Below are 20,252 nucleotides of genomic sequence, written 5' to 3'. Positions count from 1 at the left end.
CCTTGTTGAGAGGACACGGCTGTTTTTCTGCCACCCAGCACACCTTCTTCCTTCTTCTGGTAACTTCGGCCTGACTGTCCTCTGAGGGGGAAATTTTCACTCACAACTCAGGGTCTGTGCTTTGCATGGGACTTTCCCAGACTTGAGGCTGCAGGGTATGGCCTCAGCTGACTGCAGATACCAACCACAGTGATTGGCTCAGGGATAAGCGCATCACCCAATCAGAGCCATGGAGACAAAGGGAGCCTGTGAGGGCTTCCGGGAGGGAAGATAACTCTGTTCGTTTGTTATTCTGGTGGCACCACGCAGCTTGTGGTCTGCCGGATCTTAGTTCCACTGTGCAGGGATCACACCTGGGCATGCAGCAGGGAAACCATGGAGTTCTAACCACTGAACCACCAGGAATTCCCAAGGAAACAGATGTTCTTTCTGTTGGATTTCAATCTACAGAGGGATAAGGCTGCAAATATAGGTTCCTTGCCCCCACAGGATAAAAGCCTATTTGAGAACAGAGCCAAAACATAGGATGTGAAGCAGAGAGAGAAAAACTGAGTCTTTTGATATGATTCCTAATCCTCAGTTCACCCATGCCTGAAGATCTGTATTGAGCCTTTCTGTTAAGTAAACTTTTATATCCTCCTGATTTAATCCAAAGGTCAAATGGTGGCTCCTAAGCTAGGAACAAGATTCACTTTGATTTATATGAACAACCACCAGAAGTGGAACCTCAAGATTCAGAGGTTCCAAAACCAAAGAGCTTCTCTTTCCTCTCACTTCAGGTTATTTAGGCCCTTCTTGTTTTAGCCATCAGAGGTAAAAAGTCAGAAACAAGACCCCTACATTCATGCACTGCTATCTGGACAGCCATTCTTAGAGATGACATCTTAGCTCTTGTCCTGTCTGTAGTATCCGTTCTTTTTTGTTCAATACCTAAGTAAAACTACCCCTTTTATCACAAACTTCTGAACCCATGAGAATAAGTGCCTTCAGAACTCTGACAAATGACAGAAGATCACGCCATCAGCTTGCTGAGCTCTCCCTCCCCATCAGAAACCTTGAGTATCTGGCTCCATCTCAGCCCTCACTTCTTTCAGCCTCAGCAGCTGGAGGACTCCACCTCCCTTTCCCTTCCATCATATGGAACTGTTAGTAGCTTTTAGAGCGCACTGGCTGTTTCTCACCTCCTCTGATCCTGCCAGTCCCTCTAGGTGCCCCTCTCTATGCATATTTCTGTCAACTCAGTCAACGATAAGCTCGCTGAGGGCTCTAACCCCCAGTGTCTATGGTCAAGCCTAGTGGACAGAAGGCACCCAGAAGCTGTTTGCTGAATGGGTGGAATGGGTTCCACCCACCGCATGAAGCCAGCCCCAAGCCTTGCCCTCCCCAGAATACCATGGCCTGAGTGCAGAAACTCTAGACCCAAGTGAGCTCAAGCCCCCTGGGGGTGCGGGAGTGGGAAGAGGGGCTCACCATGTCCCCCATGTGGGGCTGGAACTCAAACTTCATGGGCGGACAGAAGACATTGTTGTACATCTCCATGAGGCGCTGCTTGTCACTGGTGGCGTCCAGGTTTTCCACGGCATTCTCGATGGCATCCAGACCCTCGTGCTTTGACTGTTCCAGGTTCAGCTCAGCAGAGAGGAAGGTGCGCAGTGCGCGGTTCAGGCTGGCGTGGTATCCTAAATCACAGCACTGCTGTGGAGCGGAGAAGGCACGTGAGCAAACCAAGAACAGCTGCGGGGCTGGGCAGAGGGGAGGGCGGCCCCCAGGGCAGATCTGATCAATGAGGCTGGCTGTGCTACCGGAAGAAGGCTGGCCCTCCATGATCTGGGTGATACTTCTCCATTCTTGACTCCTAGTTCAACATGTAGGACCCCTTAGAGGACTGTGAGGTAGTCAAAAGGAAGAGGACTCATTGGGACAAAACGAAATTATTTAATCATGCTATTCAGTAAACATGAAAGAGTTGGGGAGAATTTTCTTCTATTTTCAAGTTCTTCTGGGGGTACCACTGTAATAAAATTCAACAATAAAAATGTAGCCTGCCACTCCTTCAGGGTTACCGTGATTTCATTACAACATACTGACCAAGTCAGGCTGTTTCAGCATTCAGGACTTAGAAATAAGAGGTGTTGCAAGAGAATTCTAGTGAGAGAAATAAAAATGGGGGAGAGGGGCTGACCCTGTCATTATCAACCCCCGCCCCTAGCAAACTCCCAACATTCTAGGACAGGCCATAGTTGTAGATTAGGATTTCTGCACTAAAGCTCTGGCCCAACAGCATTTCTGAGACCCAAAGTTTCTAAATATAAGTGTTACTGGGAAAATTCACATCATTTTAAGGATTCTGATTTTTTGAAATAACATGGGGAAAAAATGGTATGAAAGACGCAATAGTATTAAAAAAAGCACTGGACAGGAAGTCAAGCAACCTTGGAAAAACTATTCCCTCTCCCTGAACCCATTTCTTCGACTGTGAAATGAAAAGATTTGGCTAGCAGTGGTTTTCAAGCTGTAGCAGAGCTCTACGGTTCTGAACTAGTCGGACTTACAGCCTCCTATCCCTGTTTCAACCAAACCAGCTCTGCCCTTTTTTCTATTCAATATATTAGGATTCTATGAAAAGTCGGATTTGAAGAAAGAATTCTTCTGTTAAAGAGTAAGACTGAAAATATCAATACTTGGACTAAACATAATCCCTGAGGCCCTCTTCAGCAATGGCATTCTGTAACTCTATTCCTCATTCCTCCCAAAGGACCCAGAAATCCAGATTCCTCAGTCACCCATTATCCCCTCTATTGCTCAAACAGTTTTGAGATCCAGAACTTGTGATGAAATATCAGAGAAGACTCCATGGATAGAGTGAGACCATCTGCCTGATTGCCACTTCATTCCATAAGCAGGCATCAGATTAACTCTTCCCCCAGTTTTCCCCCCTCTTCATGACCACACTGGGAACAGCCACTGCTGGGGAAGAAAAAGCATGTGATGCGCCTCTTCCTCGCAGCATTTAACAAGAAGCTCCACGACAGAGTGCTTGTCAGGCTGGGCTCTGGATTCAGTGCCAGCGGGCCCCGGCAGGTGCCTGGCTGTGTGGAAGAACAGCAGTTACAGCTTAACTAGAGGCAGAGGATGGAAAGACATTAAATTCAGTGGGGAGGGAAGCTAGACAAAAGCGGGTGATTGGGAGGCTGCACACGCAAGGGCCCTTTCTCCTCTGGGAGATGCTGCTGGTCTAGCCAAGCCTCCCTTGAACCTGTAAACCTTCCTGACTAGTTCTGTGTAGACTCCTGCTGATGAATTTCATGCCTGTAAGTATGATGAACAGAAATAACAATGCCCACAGGGCTGAGCAATTACGTGGTGGAGGTGGGGGGACCTTTTCAGTGCAGAAGAGAATTAGGGGAGGCAGGCTTCATAACCTTTACAGATTTTTGGTAACTCCCTTCTCCTCTCCATCCTCACTACCTGTACCCTAATTCATACTCTTCTCATCTTACAGTGCTGTCTGTTTCCCTGTTCTAAAATACAGCTTTTGTTATACCTACTCCCCTGCTGAAGAACCGATAATAGGTCTCATTTCTCTTCCTAAAGTAACATCTACTTTCCTCAGTAGGGAAATTTGAAAATCCCTCCACTTCTTAAGTGTGCTTACTATATGCCAGTGTGCTAAGTGCTTTCTGTATATTTTGCATTTTAATCTGCATAGTAACTCCAGTAAGGTGGGTATTATTTTACCTTTCCAGACTAGAAAGCTGAGGCTCAGTGAAGTTAGGCAAAGCTAATGGTCAGAGCAAAGTGTAATTTGTTTTCTGTCTCGCCATCCAACATCATCTGCCTCTGTTTTCTTCTTCAGACTCTTTTGTTCTAATCCAACGACATACTCATTGTTTGGGGTCAAGTATTAGAAAACCATAGGCCTCAAGTCAGCTGTATGACTGTCAGCAAGCTACTTACTATCTCTGAGCCCCAGAGGGGTAACATTCACCTCGGAGGTTGTTGTGAAGCTAATACATGTTCACTTACATCTGGCACCATGCAGACCAAACCAACACTGGCCACCTGTATCTCCAGATCCACTGACTTTCAGCTCCAGGCATTCTCTCTTCCTGAAATGGTTCTCACTCCTCTCACCTGCTGGAACTGGACCCAGTCTTCCAGATCCAAATCAAATTCTCAGCCTCCAGGAAGCCAGCCATCCCTACAACCCTGGCACATACCAACCTTCCACTCAGAATGACACTCATCTGCAGCCCTTCGGTGACACAGGACACACTCTCTCGCACTATAACGTGCCGTTTCACATCAGCCTCCAAAGAGGCCTTGGCCAGTGTCTTACACTTTCTTTGCATCCCTTACCATTAGGCCTTGCTCATAGTAGGCATTTAATAAGTACCAGTTGATTGACTGATGCCAGGAGTACAGATTCTAGCCTCTGAGGAAACAGTCCACTCGGGCTGAATACCGATCTTAGTCAAGTGGGCAGCTGTGGTCACTGAAGCCTTTTGTTTTGCTCACTCTGGATGGCCTACAGAAGACACAGAGCTTTCTCGGGCCAGTCCAGTCTCTATTATAATAACTGCTCTGCAGCTTCTCTGTGCCAGTGCGTGGGGGTCTGACTCACGGTGTGCCCTGTGCCACGTCTATGCCTTCAGCCACCCAGGGAGATTCAGAATAGGTTTTCCAGAGCCTTGGCTACCCACATATCTGAAAGGGCAAGAGCCAGAAACTGAGGCGTCAGAAAAGAAGCAATTTCTCGCAAGGCTAGGTAAACAAGATTTGAATATTTCATCCCCGTCCCCTGTAGAATCCCAGTGAGCAGGGGCAGCACATTATTTTGCTCACAATGGGGACAAAGTATGTTTTCCAGGGCTTCTGAGGAGTTCTGTGGCCATGCCGGGCTCCCCTGGCCATTTCTAGGTTATATAAATGTTTGATGAAAACTCTCTCAGGGGAAATCAAATTTTTATAAGAATTTAATGATAGCCCTTCCAGATGCGTGATGGCTTGAACTGACGGTTCATTAACCCTTCACCAGCTGACAGTCTCACCCAGAGATCTAGAGAAGGCCTAAAAAAGTAATACCCACTTCAAGTTCTCATAGAAGCGAGAAATAATCACCCTTAATAAAATGTCCTATTGAGAAAGCTGGGTTCCCTCCTGTCCGACTTGGGTGCATATGGTGTCACAGATTCTCTGCCCACGCACAGCACTCACCACGCTCCATGAGGACAATGCCTGGTTCTTCATTCATCCATCTGCTTCTGGGGGAGAAAAGTACATTCCAAGGAGCCTGCGGTTCTTAGACTATCTCAAGTCACTTCAGAATGTCTTTTTTGGCCCGAAGTCAAGGTTTTCCTGGTGTGTATAAATGCTTCAAGTGGATTCCTACAATCTGAGATTAACTCTTATACTATACAATGAAAAGACGTGAAGGGCTAGTCCTTGAATGGACTGGCATCCACAAAAATCACTTCTTTCACTTATCCTTGATGCCTGAGCACACAATGAGCTTTGACATTGCCAAGAAGGAGGCAGAATGGTGTCCGTAACACAGATGGCAATGGATTGGCACAACATTCATCCCACATCTCAAAGCAAGTTCTGGATCCTGTCAAGATCAGAGAGCCAAGGGATAACCGGGCTCCCCACTCACTTCTGCCCTAACTGTTGGTTCCTGGCCATAGTATCTCTTTGGCCATTTTTATGGCAACAGATGAGCAAGAAAAAGCAGGCAACTACTGACACATCTAACAACACGGATGGAGCTCAGAAACATCGTGCTGGGCAACTGAGGCCAGGATTTTTTTAAAAGTATATGCTATAGAAAAAGCCCACCTTTGTGAAGTTCTGAAACAGGCAAAAACTAATTCATAGTCAAAGAAATCAGAACAGTGGTTGCCTCGGGGTGGAGGACTGACTGGGAAGAGAAAAGAGGAACTTTCTGAGATGATGGAAATATTCTATATCTTGATAGAGACACAGATTATAAGGGTGTAAGATTCATCACAATTCTTGCAATTTAACACAGGTTCAATCATTGTATGCAAATTAGATCTCAATTAAAACAGTACTGAAAGGCATAAAAAGGAAAAAAAAAACCTTGGCTTAGGAAATCATCTTCTTCCTCCTTCTTCTGTTCTTTTAATGAACAGATTATGTATTTAGCTACATAGGAAGCCCTGTACTTACGTATGCATGTATTAAGGTACAGAAGAGACTTGGTCCCTGCCCTCAGGGAGCTTGCAGAGACCAGAAGACCTTCCTCTGTTCTTAGTTCAGTGGCTACCAAACTCTTTTTGGCCTCCAACTTACAGTAAGAAATATGTCTTATATTGTCACACACACACACACTCACACACACCTCTAACATAATAGTTTTCCCAAATAAAACTTAACCTTACTAATGTAATGCACCCTGATGTTTTTTCCCCATTCTACTCTATCCTAGTCTAGTTTATTCATTAAAATAAAATAAGCCAAACCTTCATGACTCCTCTAATAGATCATGACCTATGGTTTGAAAACCACAGTCCTACTTCCTGTGCTTAGCTCTGGTGCTGCAACTGGCCAGTTAGATAAAAAATGATCTCTCTGTATGCCTATGACTACCTCTAGGATAAGAATTATTTTATTCTTTTTGTACCCTGATGCTGCAGGGCACATAGGTTCATCCCAAAGAAATACTTACTAAACATTTGTAGAAGAGCATCATAATGTTATAAGCTTTCTTTCTTTTTCTTTTTTAGAAGGCTAAGTAATTTCACTCCAGGAAAAACAAAAGCACAAACAAGAAACAAACAAAATAAAGCAAGAGCAGTTTCACCATCCATGCGGCCTGGGGCACTGCCAGCCTGGACTCCTCCTAGCGGCCTAGAGCCATGCCCTGGCTGAATGCTGGTGGCGTCTCACTCAGCATCCTGAGGACAGGCTCCCAACAAACGTCTTTTAAATGATAATAAGGAGCAAAATAGCCTGCTCCTTGGACTGATTTAAAAACACCAACTCACATCTGATGGAGGGTCTGCGAACTGTGACTGACTTAGCAGTACCCCTCTCTTCCACAGAGGCCAGGGTTTTGGTAAAAGGGGAGAGAAAGCTACCTGCAGCAGAGGTGTGGTGGACCGCCAAGGTATGATTTTTGTCTTTTTTTTTTCAATCGGATGTGAGATAAACAGCAGAGATTGAGCATTAGAAAGAAGTGATTCTCCTCCTCATGCTGAGAACAGGCCTCTTTCTCAACAGTGAGGAGCTGTTCCCGTGAGGAGGAGAAAGGATCCTATCCAAGGCTCTGACCTCCGTTGAAGGACAGCGTTCAGATCGGCATCAACAAGTAGAGAGAACAAAGCAGGCCTGAACGGGGATCAGGGCTCCACTTACCCGGTGAAACGATGACACTCAGGGCATTAAGAGGCTGATACCTACTGACTCAAAGAGCCCTGGCTGAAGGGAGAGAGAAACTGCTATTTTAGAAACCTTCCCCAGGCAGCTCTGATGTGAGGCCAGATTTAAGTCCTCAGAGATTTAGCCCAGTTCTTCAGTTTGCCAGGGTGGTGGACGGGAGACACAGCAGAGTTCCAAACCAGCTCTGTGATAAGCCTCAGGTCAACCAGCTAGTTACACAATGGCCAACTTAGACCAGAACCACACACAACATGGTGAAATGTGGCAGGTCCGTTTGCAGAGAAACCAAGGTAGACAGGCAAGTATGTGAGGTCCGGCCAGAGGCTCACAAAACTCAGTTTCTGCCTGCTGACACATACCAGACCTCTGCGAGGAGACCTCCAGGCTCTGCCTGAGGCCCTGGAGACTGGGAGGATGAGGCTGGGGCTGAGCTGGATGGCTCCAGGCCCCTCACTCTGATACGGGAGGGCGAGGCAGGGGTACTTAAGCAGCTGCAGTCAGGACTGGCTTAGACCTGGCCCTGGCTGCTGTCTGCAGGTGAGAGCCATTGCAAGACCTAACTATAAGGTCTAAGGAGAAGCAGTGAAGACGTGAAGTTGCTCAATTGTGTACGACTCTACGATCCCATGGACTGCAGCCTACCAGGCTCCTCTGAAGGAGAAGCAGCAGCAGAAACCAAACCAAGGCCGACCCGTAAGGCCAGAGACAAACCCTTATCCCTGTGTCTGCCCCATGCAAAACGCACACGCCTGAGATTCCGATCTCTCATCATCTGTGTATCACATCAGTGAGTATGAGCCAGAGGTCAGGGGCATCTGGGTGCCTTCCTGACCGGGACTCTAATTTGCAGTTTAACTTTGGGCAGGAACTCTTTCGACCCCCTACCTAGATTTCCTTATCTACAAATTGAAGATTGCAATATTGACCCAGAAGAGTGACATGACAATTAAATGAGATAATACTTAAGAGCTATATAAACTAATAAGGTATGACATTGTAAGCCTTTAGCTCTTGGCACTCAGTTCTATGGGCAAGTAGCTGATCTAAGGGAATATTTCCTGGGACACACAAGTGCACAGTGGTTGTGAGCCTGGGTTTACTAATCAGACCTAGGTACCAGTTTTGCCTCTGTCATTGATTAGCTCACTCTGGGTAAAGTCCTCTAAACGCTCTGAATTTAAATATGCGACAATGGAGGTAGTAGCGCTTTCCTCCCAGGATTCTAGGGAGGACCGAATGAAAGGAAGTGTGAAATGCTTCTCCTGATGCCTGGTACGTGGCAAGCCCCAGAGGCGTCATGGCTACCATGTCCATGAGTGTCCTCAAAACGCTCTAAGGTGCCTGAGCAACAGAACTGGGGGACTCCTGACCAGACCTTCAAAATCAGGAGAAGGGACCCTCGTGTCCCTCGTACCCTTGCACCTTTGGCTTTAAGCACTTACATCAATAAGGTCAGACAGGTCGTGGATGTAGTACTTGAAGACAGATGCATTGGTGGCTTCCAAGGCCAGTAAGTACTCATTCCGGGCTTTAATGGCCTTCAGCTTGTTCTCCGTGTACTTGGCTTGGCGCTGAAAAGAGAACAGAAGTTCATTTTAACTTTTCCATTTTTTTTAAGAGGGGAGACTGTTCTCTAAAAGATGAAAAGCACAGTACATTCAAGAGCCACAACTGTGCTGCCACTCCCTATGCGCGCCTGCCTTAAATTGGGTTCTAATTCTGTGTAATGAGATTCAAGGGCATAATGTAGAACAGCCCCGGAAAGGTTAGTGAGGCTCCTACTTTAGACGTGTGTCCCACTTTGGTTCTATCTGTGAATTCCATCCTCCACCCCTGCACCGCCACCCTGAAGGAGCGTCATTATACCTGCCTCTGAACGCCTGACATCCGAAGCCAAACCCTAGGTCTACAGTTCCCCTCCCAGGCTTGGGAAAGGCGACTACTGTTTCTTGTTGGTCTGCTACAGATGCCCAGGTTCTTCCAATAACTAGGACTTCTTACAGGGCAGACTGCAAGGTCACCAGGCACTAAAGGAACCCAGAGCTTCCTTGCTCTGCTCTCTGCAGGGCATACTGGAAATCTCCTGTCAGTCCCGACTTCCACGGTGTTCCTCCCCAGAGCCTACTACACACCTTCTCCTTCATCTTCTCGATCTTTTTCACCGAGCTCCTCCGGACATGCTTCTCCTCAATGCGGACGTTGGATGTGGAGTCAGGGGAGCGTGGGGCCTGCCGGTCCTCTTGCTTCACGGATTTTCCAATTTGCTTCTCCTCCTGCTTCTCCGCCTCCTTTAGCTTGCTCTGAGCACTGATGCTGTCGGCATTGTACATGTGATATGTCTTCATGACCTGCAAGACACCCCCACCCCCACCCCTAGAGGTCAAGCCAGTGGGGTCAACTCTTTGCTTTACGGGCTAAGAGACTCAGCTGGACCTCTCCTCCATGAGCAGTATTCTCATACCCTTAAGGGCAAAATTCATACGTGTTTGGTTCAGCAAACTTCCTATATTAAAGACCACTCCAAACCACAGGAAAGCAATATTTGAACTGAGCCAACATGTCTTATTGTCTAAATGACTTTATGTCTTCCACCATAGGATTGTGGAATCCACAGGATTCCACAGGAATCATTCACTCCTATTTATGAACGTTTGTGAGCATTTTTACTTTATATGGGTAATTTCCGTTACTAGTCATCTCACAAGACCAAGATAGGAAACATCAGCACTCAGACCCTGAGAGCAAAGCTTTCCTGGGCTGGCTGGGACCCTGAAGAGGGCAGCACAGCCCGCAGAGCAGCCCACGCTTGGGGACTTTCAGATATGAAACGGGGAAGCGGAACAGCTCCACACCTCCTTTCTACTGGCCTGTGTCCTGGGGGTCTGCCTGGCCCGCTCTCACAGCAAGAACAGGGCGGCCACCATTTACTGAGCACTGAGTGTACTTCCCTGACTATGCGCCACATGCTATGCATGCATTTTTTCATTCTTGTGGCAATCCTGTGGTCTAGACAACAGCCCCAAGACTGCAAACCTGCAGAAAAATTCAGGGAAGAGCCTAAGAAGGAATCCATATCAGGTGAAACTGGAGTTGCCAAAGGAAGGACGTACTGTCAAAGGAGAAGATACAACTTTCACGTTTTTCATCACAGCAACGGTTTGAAAGTCTAGTCCCTTTTCCTAAAGAGGAGGCTGGGAAGCCTGGGACCTGCCTTCATTTCCTCCCAAACACTACTTCCAGCCACCAGGTGTCTGCACCTCCCTGCTGGAGCTCTCTGTTTCCACACAGCGAGCCTCTGCTTCTATTTGGAAATTCAAAATGCTTGATGACAAACCAAGTTCAAGTGTGCTGACATTCTGATGCCACAAGTGGGAGAATCAGAGAGTGTAGGAGCTGGGGTGTATGCGTGTGTGAGAGCAGGGACTGAAAACAGAGGAGGGCCAGGGCGTAATAATGATAATCTCGATCACTTGGTCAATGCTGTGTGTCAGAGGCCTGATGTACGTCGCCTCATTTAACGTTCACAACCAGTCTGTGAAGGACGTGCTATTATTTCCATTTTTAAAGATGGGGAAACTGAGGCTCAAAGAGATTAACTCTCACATCCACACAGCTAGTAAATAAATCAGAGTCAGGATTTAAACCCAGGTTTGTCAGGCCACAAATTTCATGTCCTTAGTCACTGAGCACCAGTGTCTCCCTTCTGCATGGGCCACGGCTGGATTAGTTGGGAAGAAAGGCTAAACTGAGTCAAGAGAAGCTTAAAAAGAGAACCTGGTTTCCTTATCAGTGTTGAGTTAGAGCCGTAGTCTCAAATGGGGGCTAATTTGGCCCCCGGGGGAACATTTCCTAGAGAGATTTTTCATTGTCACAGTTTTACCTAGCCCCAAATGTCCATGATTCCAAGGCTGAGAAATGCTGGGTTAGAGGAATTTCGTGGGTACGGATACTCCTCCCTTAGCTGGAGGTGGAGGAAGGCGTACAGACTATTGGGATACTGACAAAATCAAAGTGCTTTAGACATTAAATGATGTCTCACTTTCGATGGAGATTGTTTAAAATCAGCTCCACCTTATTCTGAACCTGACACTTCCCTTAAGTATAAGATCTACTCTGTCTATTCTCTACATAGGAGAAGCAATATTAGCATCTGACAGCATCAAAAACCTTCCTAAGTAATTTGTCTTCCAGGTTTCCAGATTGACTAAGAAGCAAGAAATAGGCAGCTGCTATCATAGCTGAAGAAGGGTAGAGAGGAGGCTCCTTTTTCTCTTTTCATCTGAATGTGACTAAGGGATTCAAAAGTTTGAGTGAACCATTATGAAAGTGAGTTGATTTTAAGAAAGTGACTTTTTATTCCATGAAGATGTGTAATAAATAAAGAGGAAATGCTGTTAATGAACATGAAGGACCAAACGAAAGGGGGAGGTCAAAGGCCACCAGGACAACAAATGAAATAATAAGAATTAACAACGCATATTACTCCTTTCCCCTAGAGAACTTAAAGAACTCACTTTAAAAGAGGAAAACACTACCTCGTCTAAGAAACTATAAATTCCTAAGGGTAAGTACCACTTCTTTTCTTTCTTCTCCACAGTTAGGAAATATGTTATGGGCACAGTGGTAGATTTACAGTTGATGTCGTTGCCCAGATGACTGAGTCTCTCCTCTGTGCAAATACAGAAGTGTAACTAGGGCCCTTCAACTCAAGGGGAAACTAAGGATACAGCTTGAATAATTGTAAAAAAAAAAAAATTTTTGGAGAAATAGGGAGCTCAAGATAGGAGTTGGAGAAATATATATAGTGAAGCAAATACAAACTAAGGGGAAAATCCTGAAGTCTAAATTCTCAGTTCTACAAAGGAATTCACTTTACTTTGAAAAACGAAATACTGAATTCGTGTCTTTAATTCTGCTCCCTCCCCAAGCCATACCAAAATAACAGAAAAGAGTTTTTATGTTATTTTTTAGTTATAAACTAAGAAAAAGAATGAAAGCAGACGATGGAAAGTAGAGAGGCAAGAAGCAACCAGACTGAAATCACAGAAACCCTCAGAGGAATCAATGGAAGTGGGATGAAGGTGGGGCTAAGAACAAAAAGTACTGAGCGCCCGAGAACAATCAGGCTTCCAGACCTCCCCTGCCCCTCTGCTGGGAGGACTAGAGGTTTATTTCCTTAGGGAGGGTCTATGTCTGGGGACAGCTGGCCCAGCTGAGGATAGGGCTACTGAAACTAAAACAGGAAAATTCTATACTGAATGTTGAGATGGCCTCTTCACAACTCAGACCCTAGATATAGGTAGGAGATCAGAAAAGCCTTATATGGGGAAACTGCTCACCTGATACAAAAGACCTACAAGTACTGACATCAGGGCTTTCCCAAGGACACAGTCCAGTCAGATCACCCTACAGTAAAGACCGCAGTTGACACAGAGCTTTCAAGCACCATTTAGTGTCTCACTTTAAAATATGAGCAGGCAACTGAAGATTACCAGACGTTTAAGGAAAATATCTAATGGGAAAGACCAAGACCAAAACAGACAATTTGGGAGAAAACAGAAAGTATACAGAAAGAAGAAAACTTCAAAATCCATCCATCAATAATATCCCTAGCGAGATCACTGAGAAATGAAAAGACAATACATCACGAAACAAGAGCAGGACGCAACCAAAAAGGAGCATTTAGAGAACAATAAAAGAGCCCTTGGCAATTAGGATTTAATTCAAACCTCTCTCCAAGGAGCCTGACTTCACGCCCTTCTTCTGCGTATGCACGTGAAAGAGTCATCACCTCACCTTTTCCTTACCGCTTTACTTTGCTGTCTCATGTTAAAATTACTGCCTCGAGTTCAAGGACATCTCTTATATGTCTTTGTATCCCTAGTGCCAAGTGCTGGGGACTATTAACTGACATTGTTCCAAGGAAGCAGGTGCTAAATTCCAGTCTGAAGTGGCTCTGCAGACAGCTGCCACACCAAATCAAGGGGATATATATTCATGGGTAGTACAGGAGCTTGAAACCTGTGGGGCGACAACAGCTTTTTTTAATGTCCCCACACCTCGTCTTTCTTTCTCAGTTCTAGGGCTTCGCTGGCTCTTCCTGCTCAGCCAGTCCGTGTGCCTTCCGTGTCCCCGCCTTCACGTCCTGTGGGAGCTGGTTGGGCTTTTCCAGATACAGCCTCGGAGTATAACTGAGGTAGAGAATTCTGGAGTTCTTTGGGAAGCAGTGTGCTCTGACTTCAAAGGCATTCCTGATTCATCACTCAGAAAATGAAAACCACTGATACCATGGCCTACAAACCAGCCGGTCCGTTAGGGGGTAAAGAGCACGTGGAGGAGAATGCTCCCTGGGATTGCTCTCTGAGAGCAGCTGTGGCAAGCGGCCTCTGGCACAAAGTGCCAAGTCAGGAAAATCAAAGGCCCTTCAGGCAGAAAAGAGGAAGGTGTAGAAAGGCAGCTGGCCACTGATGGTGAGCATCTGGGCCTCTTGCCCAGAGGCATCTTTATTTGGGAACACCTGGGTCCTGCCCCTTAGATTACCAAGATTCAAAAATATCTAAATTCTCAACCCAAAGGTAATCAGTCTCCACAAAAGAGGTATTTGTGGGCATTAAGGACAGATACAAGGAAAGAGGAGCGCTGAATATGCCGGGTTCCTTTACATCCTTGGTTTCCTTCATCCCATGCTTGCAAATAACTTGGACTGCTTATCCGAAGATCAAACGAGGGGAAAGTTCCTTACAAAAAGTCCTTTCTTGTTTTTGTCTTAACTCCTCTGAGGGGGAGAGAGACAGACAGAGAGAAAGTGTACAACAAGTATCTCCTGGAGCCAGCATACAAAAGTCCCAAGCTCCTGCTTGAAACCACTGTCATGTAGGGTGACAATCACCCTGGCTTACTCAGGACTTTCCTAGGCTCAGCACTGAAAGTCTCATGTCCCAGGAAAGGCTTCAGTCCCAGGCAAACCGAGATAGTCAGTCACCCTAATGCCATGGTACCTTACTCAGACCAGTCCTATACTTATTTTACACTCCAGAAGAAAAAACTTATACTTCTATTCTTTGAACTTTCTAATGGCCAACAATCTGCAAACTCATCTGACCCTTAACTGTAGTCTGATATTTCATGAAGCATGATTTCCCCAAATCCCCCACTCCCCCAGGAAATGGGAGACACCAGCACATGGAATATGTGGAGATCGGGCTCAAGAGGTCAGGAGTACCCCCTAAGATCATACAGCTGGTGGAGCCCAGGTAGGATCTGGGTTGCCTAATTCAGGAAACGCTAGTCATTAGAACAGGGGTTTTCAATCTTGGTACTATTGACCATTTTAGGCCAGACAGGTCTTGGTTGTGGGGACCTGTCCTGCACATCATAAGATTTCAGTTGCATTCTGACTTCCAGCACCTCCTACTCCAGTTGTGACAGTCACAAATGTCTGCAGACATTTCCAAGTGTCCCCTTGCCTGAAAAATCCCCCTGATTGAGAATCCCTGCACTAGACTGTTTTGCCTTCCCTGGAACTTTCCATCTCTGCTCATTTCTCTCTTCCTACTGTCTACTGGCCTTAAACAGATTATAAGGGTGTGTGCCAACTCACCTAATGGAAGGGGACACCATGCCCAGCCAATTCTTGGTTTGCACACCAGTGGGAGGACCTTATGCTCTGTGTTGACTGTGGCCTCTCGGTGGCCAGGGAGCACTAATCAATACTGGACTGCCTGACGACTACAGCTGCAAGCGCCACCTTGGCCCTCCTCAGACCAGAGCAGTGAGTTCCAGGGTTTTCTTTCTTACACCAAAACATATTATGCCTTTTCACTTATTTATTTTTAAAAAAAATCATGGTACATTAGGAGATCCAGGATGCAGAGTAAAGCTAACAGATCCCTAGACGCTGCTTTTCCTCTGCTGCCTCCAGGTCCTCTGCAGAAACAGCATCCTGGATTCAAATTGGTTTGGGGCTTGCTGATTATCCACCCTGCTCCTCCCTAGAAAGGGCAACAGCAGAGACCCAAGATGCTTACGGGAAAATGAAAGGATTCATGCAGTGACTACACATGTCATTTTCTATCCTGGTGAATTGAGTAATAGCTCTTCATGGTGCCTAGAAGATGCTCTAAAAATAAAGAGCAGAAGTAAAGCATTAAAGAGACCAGGGGGGTTCAGGAAACTCATCCAGTCTGAACATGGTTCATGAACATGCTTCTATTTTTAAAAAGGCTTAACTTCATTTGAAAGAAATGAAGACTTGGGAACTGAACCAAAGGGAACCATCTATCGACTTGGCTTCAGAGCAGAAGCGTCACAGAGCAGAAACTGCAAACAAACTGAGTGTCACTGGAGACAAAACTGATGACCACTCTACCCTATTTACTTGCTTAACAGTTGCCCTGACAGCGTGGCCACACCTCGGCTTTTGGATCAAGAACATGGAATTCTCTGATCCCAAATGCCTGTGATACGTGTCGCCACTGCCTGTCTTCCTGTGAATTAAAAAAAAAAAAAACCTGTAGTGAATAAGCAAGTAAACACAGGAAATTAATTTTGCCTCCAAAACAGGATGGGGCAACCCTGGAGAATGACACAAAGGCCTGGCACAACCCAGCTGGAGAAGGGGCCCTGAAAGGTGTTAGCTGCACAATAGGAATAGTCCCTGTACGGCAGCAGGAATTTCTTTGGTGTGCATGTTTGTTTTAATTACAAAGCATGACTAGAAACAAAACCAGCCCCACCACCTCCCTGCGCCTGAAGAAACACGCGTCCGTCACAGATATCATGAGCCTGCAGTGCCGGTCACTCCAGAACAGACTGTGTTTTCTCCACCAAACCCAAAGCCTGGCCCATCACTGAGGTGTGGCCTTTACAAAACCCCAGGGAGTCGATGCAAAGCTCTCTCTGCTTGAACTGGTCCCTTATGTTAAGGGCATTGAGGACTCTGCTTCCCTCTAGAGCGCTCGCTCTGATCTCAAACCAGGAGATGAATCCGAGAACTGACGCAAAACTCTGAACAACAGTTCCTTTCCAACAGGGTGTGTACTATTCAAAGAGCAATAGCAATGTAAACTAAGTTCCTTACTATTAGGTTCGGGGTCCCTCGTTTGCTATTCATGAGGGTCAGTTGTGCTGGTGACCTAGACCTTGGCTGGTCTCTGGTGATTAAGCCCCCAAAGAAGCCAGAGTTAGCCTGCATAACTAAAGAAGGGATCCTATTTTGAGAAAGTGTTTTTGGGCTCAATCCAGTTTGAAAATAAGAGTGCAAGAAGAGATGGGTGAAGTCATCCCCAGTGGGGACCATGCACTGTCCTCAACCTCAGCTCAGCTCTGTTGCTGACGTGACTATGGCCGTAAGCTGCCAAATGCTGCTTCCCTCTGCTTGTGAAAGAGCCAAGCAACCCAGCTGATTTACCGAGTAGAGCTCATTCAGGACCTTCATCAGATCATCTTGGAGCTGCTGGCCGACTTCTTTACTCTGCAAAGAAAGAAGAATGAAGGTTAACTGGGAAACAGAAGGAAGGAGGAGGAGGCAACAAAGGCAAGAGCAGCACCGACTCCACAAATAACACAGACTCAATTAAGGCCCATTATTTAACCCAGCAAATCAGATAACCACTCCGATCAGGCCAAATTATGGTCGGATTACTCAAAGAGTTTTAATAAAATGAAATGCGCCCCTTTGAGAGTCTAGCAAAGGCAATCGTGTGGAGGGAAAATGGGTTGTAGCCTTTGATTTTTCAATTGGCTGCCAAAGAGAAGGTCTGAAAGCTACAACCTACTTAGCAATAGTTAGGTGGGACGAGGTTTTTTGAATCCTTATAGTCAGGCATTCCTGACGATTGTGGAGCAAAGTAAGATGTGAAATAGGATGAGATAGACGTGTGTATATAGATAAAATATCCAAGGACTTCAAAGTACCTGACTAAATAGGAACCTCCAAGCAAAAAGAAGTTATGCCTCTTAATTGCTTTATTGGTAGAAACACCAGACTCCCAGGGCAGTGGTATGTCAGTCATGACTGGTTGCTAGTGTTACTTGAGACTGATAATACACACTGAAAGTGAAAGTCGCTTAGACGTGTCCGACTCTTTGCGACCCCATGGACTGTAGTCCATGGAATTCTCCAGGCCAGAATATTGGAGTGGGCAGCCTTTCCCTTCTTCAGGAGCTCTTCCCAACCCAGGGATCAAATCCAGGTCTCCTGTATTGCAGGCAGATTCTCTACCAGCTGAGCCACAAGGGAAGTTCACAATACACATTAAGAGTCTCCAACAGGTTAACCTTAAGCAGTGGTTAACTCTGAGATTCTTTGTTGCTGCTGCCCAGGGCTGGCATCTAACTAAATGGGGAGAAGGGCAGAAATAAAGAATAAGGAAGCAGGAGGGAAATTAGAGCCATGCCTTTGATACTGAATGTTTATGCAAAGCCTATGAGAGCAGAAACATAAAACTGACTGGCATCACCGGGTTATTGAGAGGGAAAGCCCTGGTTTTATCTTCTGCCAGCTCCTAGGTCTTTCCTACTAAAAATTAGATAACAACAACACCCTTCTAATAGATGGTATAATACTACTCCCTGGGAAACCTCAGCTCCCACGCAAAGAAAGGAAGACATCCTCCATGCCAGACATAATTATTTAAGATTTTGCTTTTTTTCAAGATGTATGACTTTAAAAATATTTTTTTCTGATTACAAAAGGAATATATACATTTATGGCAATAAATAAGAAAACTGTAGAAAATCTCAAAAAAGAAAATGCAACCCTTAATTCCTACTCCTAAGAAATCACCACTTCAGGTTTGTTATACATTTTTCTCTCTACAATGTTTATGGAATTTGGATTGCATTATACACACTGTAACTTATCCACTTAGACATAAGCTGTGAATATTCCCCTATATATTATTCTTCCATAGCATTATAATAAGATTATATTGATGTAGTTCCTATACTCTTGCACATTAACTTTGCATACCAATTTTTATAATAAAATATGCTGCATTTAATTACTTTGTATATAATTTACATAAACACCCTGATTATTTTCTCCTAGAAGTAACCTTGCTGAGTCAAAGACTGCTAACTTACACCATTAAATTGCCCTTGGGAAAAACTATACCCATTTAAAATACCACCAGAAGCATATAAGAATGTTCTTTTACTTTATCTTGAAAATTCTACATGGTATCCTCTTTTAATCTGCAGCCCTTTGATTCTAGTGAGCCTAAACATTTTTCTTACATGCTTAGCAGTCATTTTCACTTTTCTTTTAGACTTTGCCACTTTTCTATTATGGAATTAATTATGGATATAACCCATGTGTGACCTTTGTCGTGAGCAGACATGAATTTTTACACTTGGTAGTGTGGAGAGGGATGGAGGGAGCCCTGGATTAGCAATCATGAGACTCTTCTATTTCTAGCTCCTCCACCATCAAGAAGATAACTTTGGACAACCTGGTCACCTCTCTGGACTTCTGTTTTTCTTTCCAAAGATTGAAAGTTTTTGGCTTAAACATCCCTAAGTTCTTTCCCAACTTCTGCCATTCCATAATTTTTCACGATCTCTTGCCTAGCTTCGAGTCCACGTTAGATTCCAACATCGGCCACTTCAGTGGACAGTGGGTTGGCCTTCCTCCATAGAGTAGAAGATAATGAGCAGCCTTTCCTCAGGGACCGAGATGCTTTACAAAATGGATGGCTTCAGGAGTAGCTTGCCAACCTTAAATTTACTATCCCCAAATAACTCTCGCTCAATGCCCTCAACCGCTGGAAGAAGCCACAAGAGGAAACGCCTTTCATCTAGGATTCCCATCACGAGCAGAGCTGAGCTCCATGGAAGTAGCAGGGCTCCAAGGAGGTGAAGTGAGGCGAAATGACTCACCCAGCAGTCCCAGAGTCAGCAACAGGCCAGGAAGTGACCACGAATATCACTTGCAAAGGCCCTGCCCTCCGGCCTCCAGGCCAGCTCCCCCTGCTCGCCTCCCAGCCTCCCCTACACCTCCTGGTGTTTCGATGGCAGACATTCCAGGATAAGGCTCCCATTCCTCTACCCTGCTGCCGACCCATGACTTAAATAACCTAGCCCTCCACAGGAGATGGGACGGGGAGAGGAGAAAAAGCATGACCAATAGAACAGCAATTAAGCCCAGGCAGATGTTTCCTTTCCTGTACTGATTAGTTGGAAAAGGACCGACTCAACTATTATCCCTGTTTATTTGAACAGGCTGCTGAAGTGATCCTGACTTACTCTGCTTCTGGCTGCGGGCTGGGCGGGGAACACACGTGTTGCTAGCAGGGTTACAGTTATGAGAAAGCCCCCCACCATCGGGAGCCATTCTGACTCGAGGGGAGAGGCAGGAAATAGCCTGTACCTCTCCTTTCACAGATGATAAAAGGCCACCGTTCTCCATTTCCGAAACCTTAGCTGTGTGCCTCTAGGGGCCAGCGTGGCCCCGGCCACCCGAAAAGGGCTTCCGTGCTGGCGTCCGCCGCGGAGCGGTTGTCAGAACGGGGAAGCTCCAAGGGGGCCCCACCCAAAGACAAGGGGGACATTTATTCCTGGGAACAACAGGGCCTGGTGAGGCCGTGACAATGTAGACTGTGGGGCCTTTCCGTTTCCTATGAAAAACAGCAAGGGGCTCCGCCGAGGCAGGGAAGAGAGAGAGCCTACAGAGCAGGCTTTGTGCGCTATCACACAGCCTGCATCTCTTTTCTTTAAAATTTCTTGGAAGAGAATGAGTCATCTAAACATCGCAGGAAACCAAATAGAAGTCGAGGGGAAAAATGACTTTGGGCAAAGTTTTTCTCTTAAATGTTTGCATAGTAATCTTTGCCTGGAAAAAAAGAGAA

The 20,252-nt window shown here is 45.8% G+C and overlaps 1 protein-coding gene across 9 annotated transcripts in view; it reads right to left on the bottom strand.

Annotated features, from left to right (window-relative positions):
• SRGAP2 (SLIT-ROBO Rho GTPase activating protein 2) overlaps positions 1–20,252 on the bottom strand; it is a 255,988-nt gene that overhangs the window by 61,602 nt on the left and 174,134 nt on the right. For 6 of the 9 annotated variants that reach the window (XM_013970021.2, XM_018060075.1, XM_018060077.1 and 3 more), the window contains exons 5-8: positions 16,814–16,876; positions 9,537–9,752; positions 8,847–8,975; positions 1,471–1,695 (exon numbers count right to left, since the gene is read on the bottom strand). In XM_013970021.2, coding sequence (XP_013825475.2) covers positions 1,471–1,695; positions 8,847–8,975; positions 9,537–9,752; positions 16,814–16,876 — 633 coding nt within the window. The remainder of the gene's footprint in view (positions 1–1,470; positions 1,696–8,846; positions 8,976–9,536; positions 9,753–16,813; positions 16,877–20,252) is intronic. The other 3 variants (XM_018060073.1, XM_018060076.1, XM_018060082.1) reach the window with 1 other exon arrangement.

This window comes from Capra hircus, chromosome 16, assembly GCF_001704415.2.
Source record: "Capra hircus breed San Clemente chromosome 16, ASM170441v1, whole genome shotgun sequence".
Lineage (NCBI taxonomy): Eukaryota > Metazoa > Chordata > Mammalia > Artiodactyla > Bovidae > Capra > Capra hircus.
This window is presented reverse-complemented; position numbering and strand designations above follow the sequence as displayed.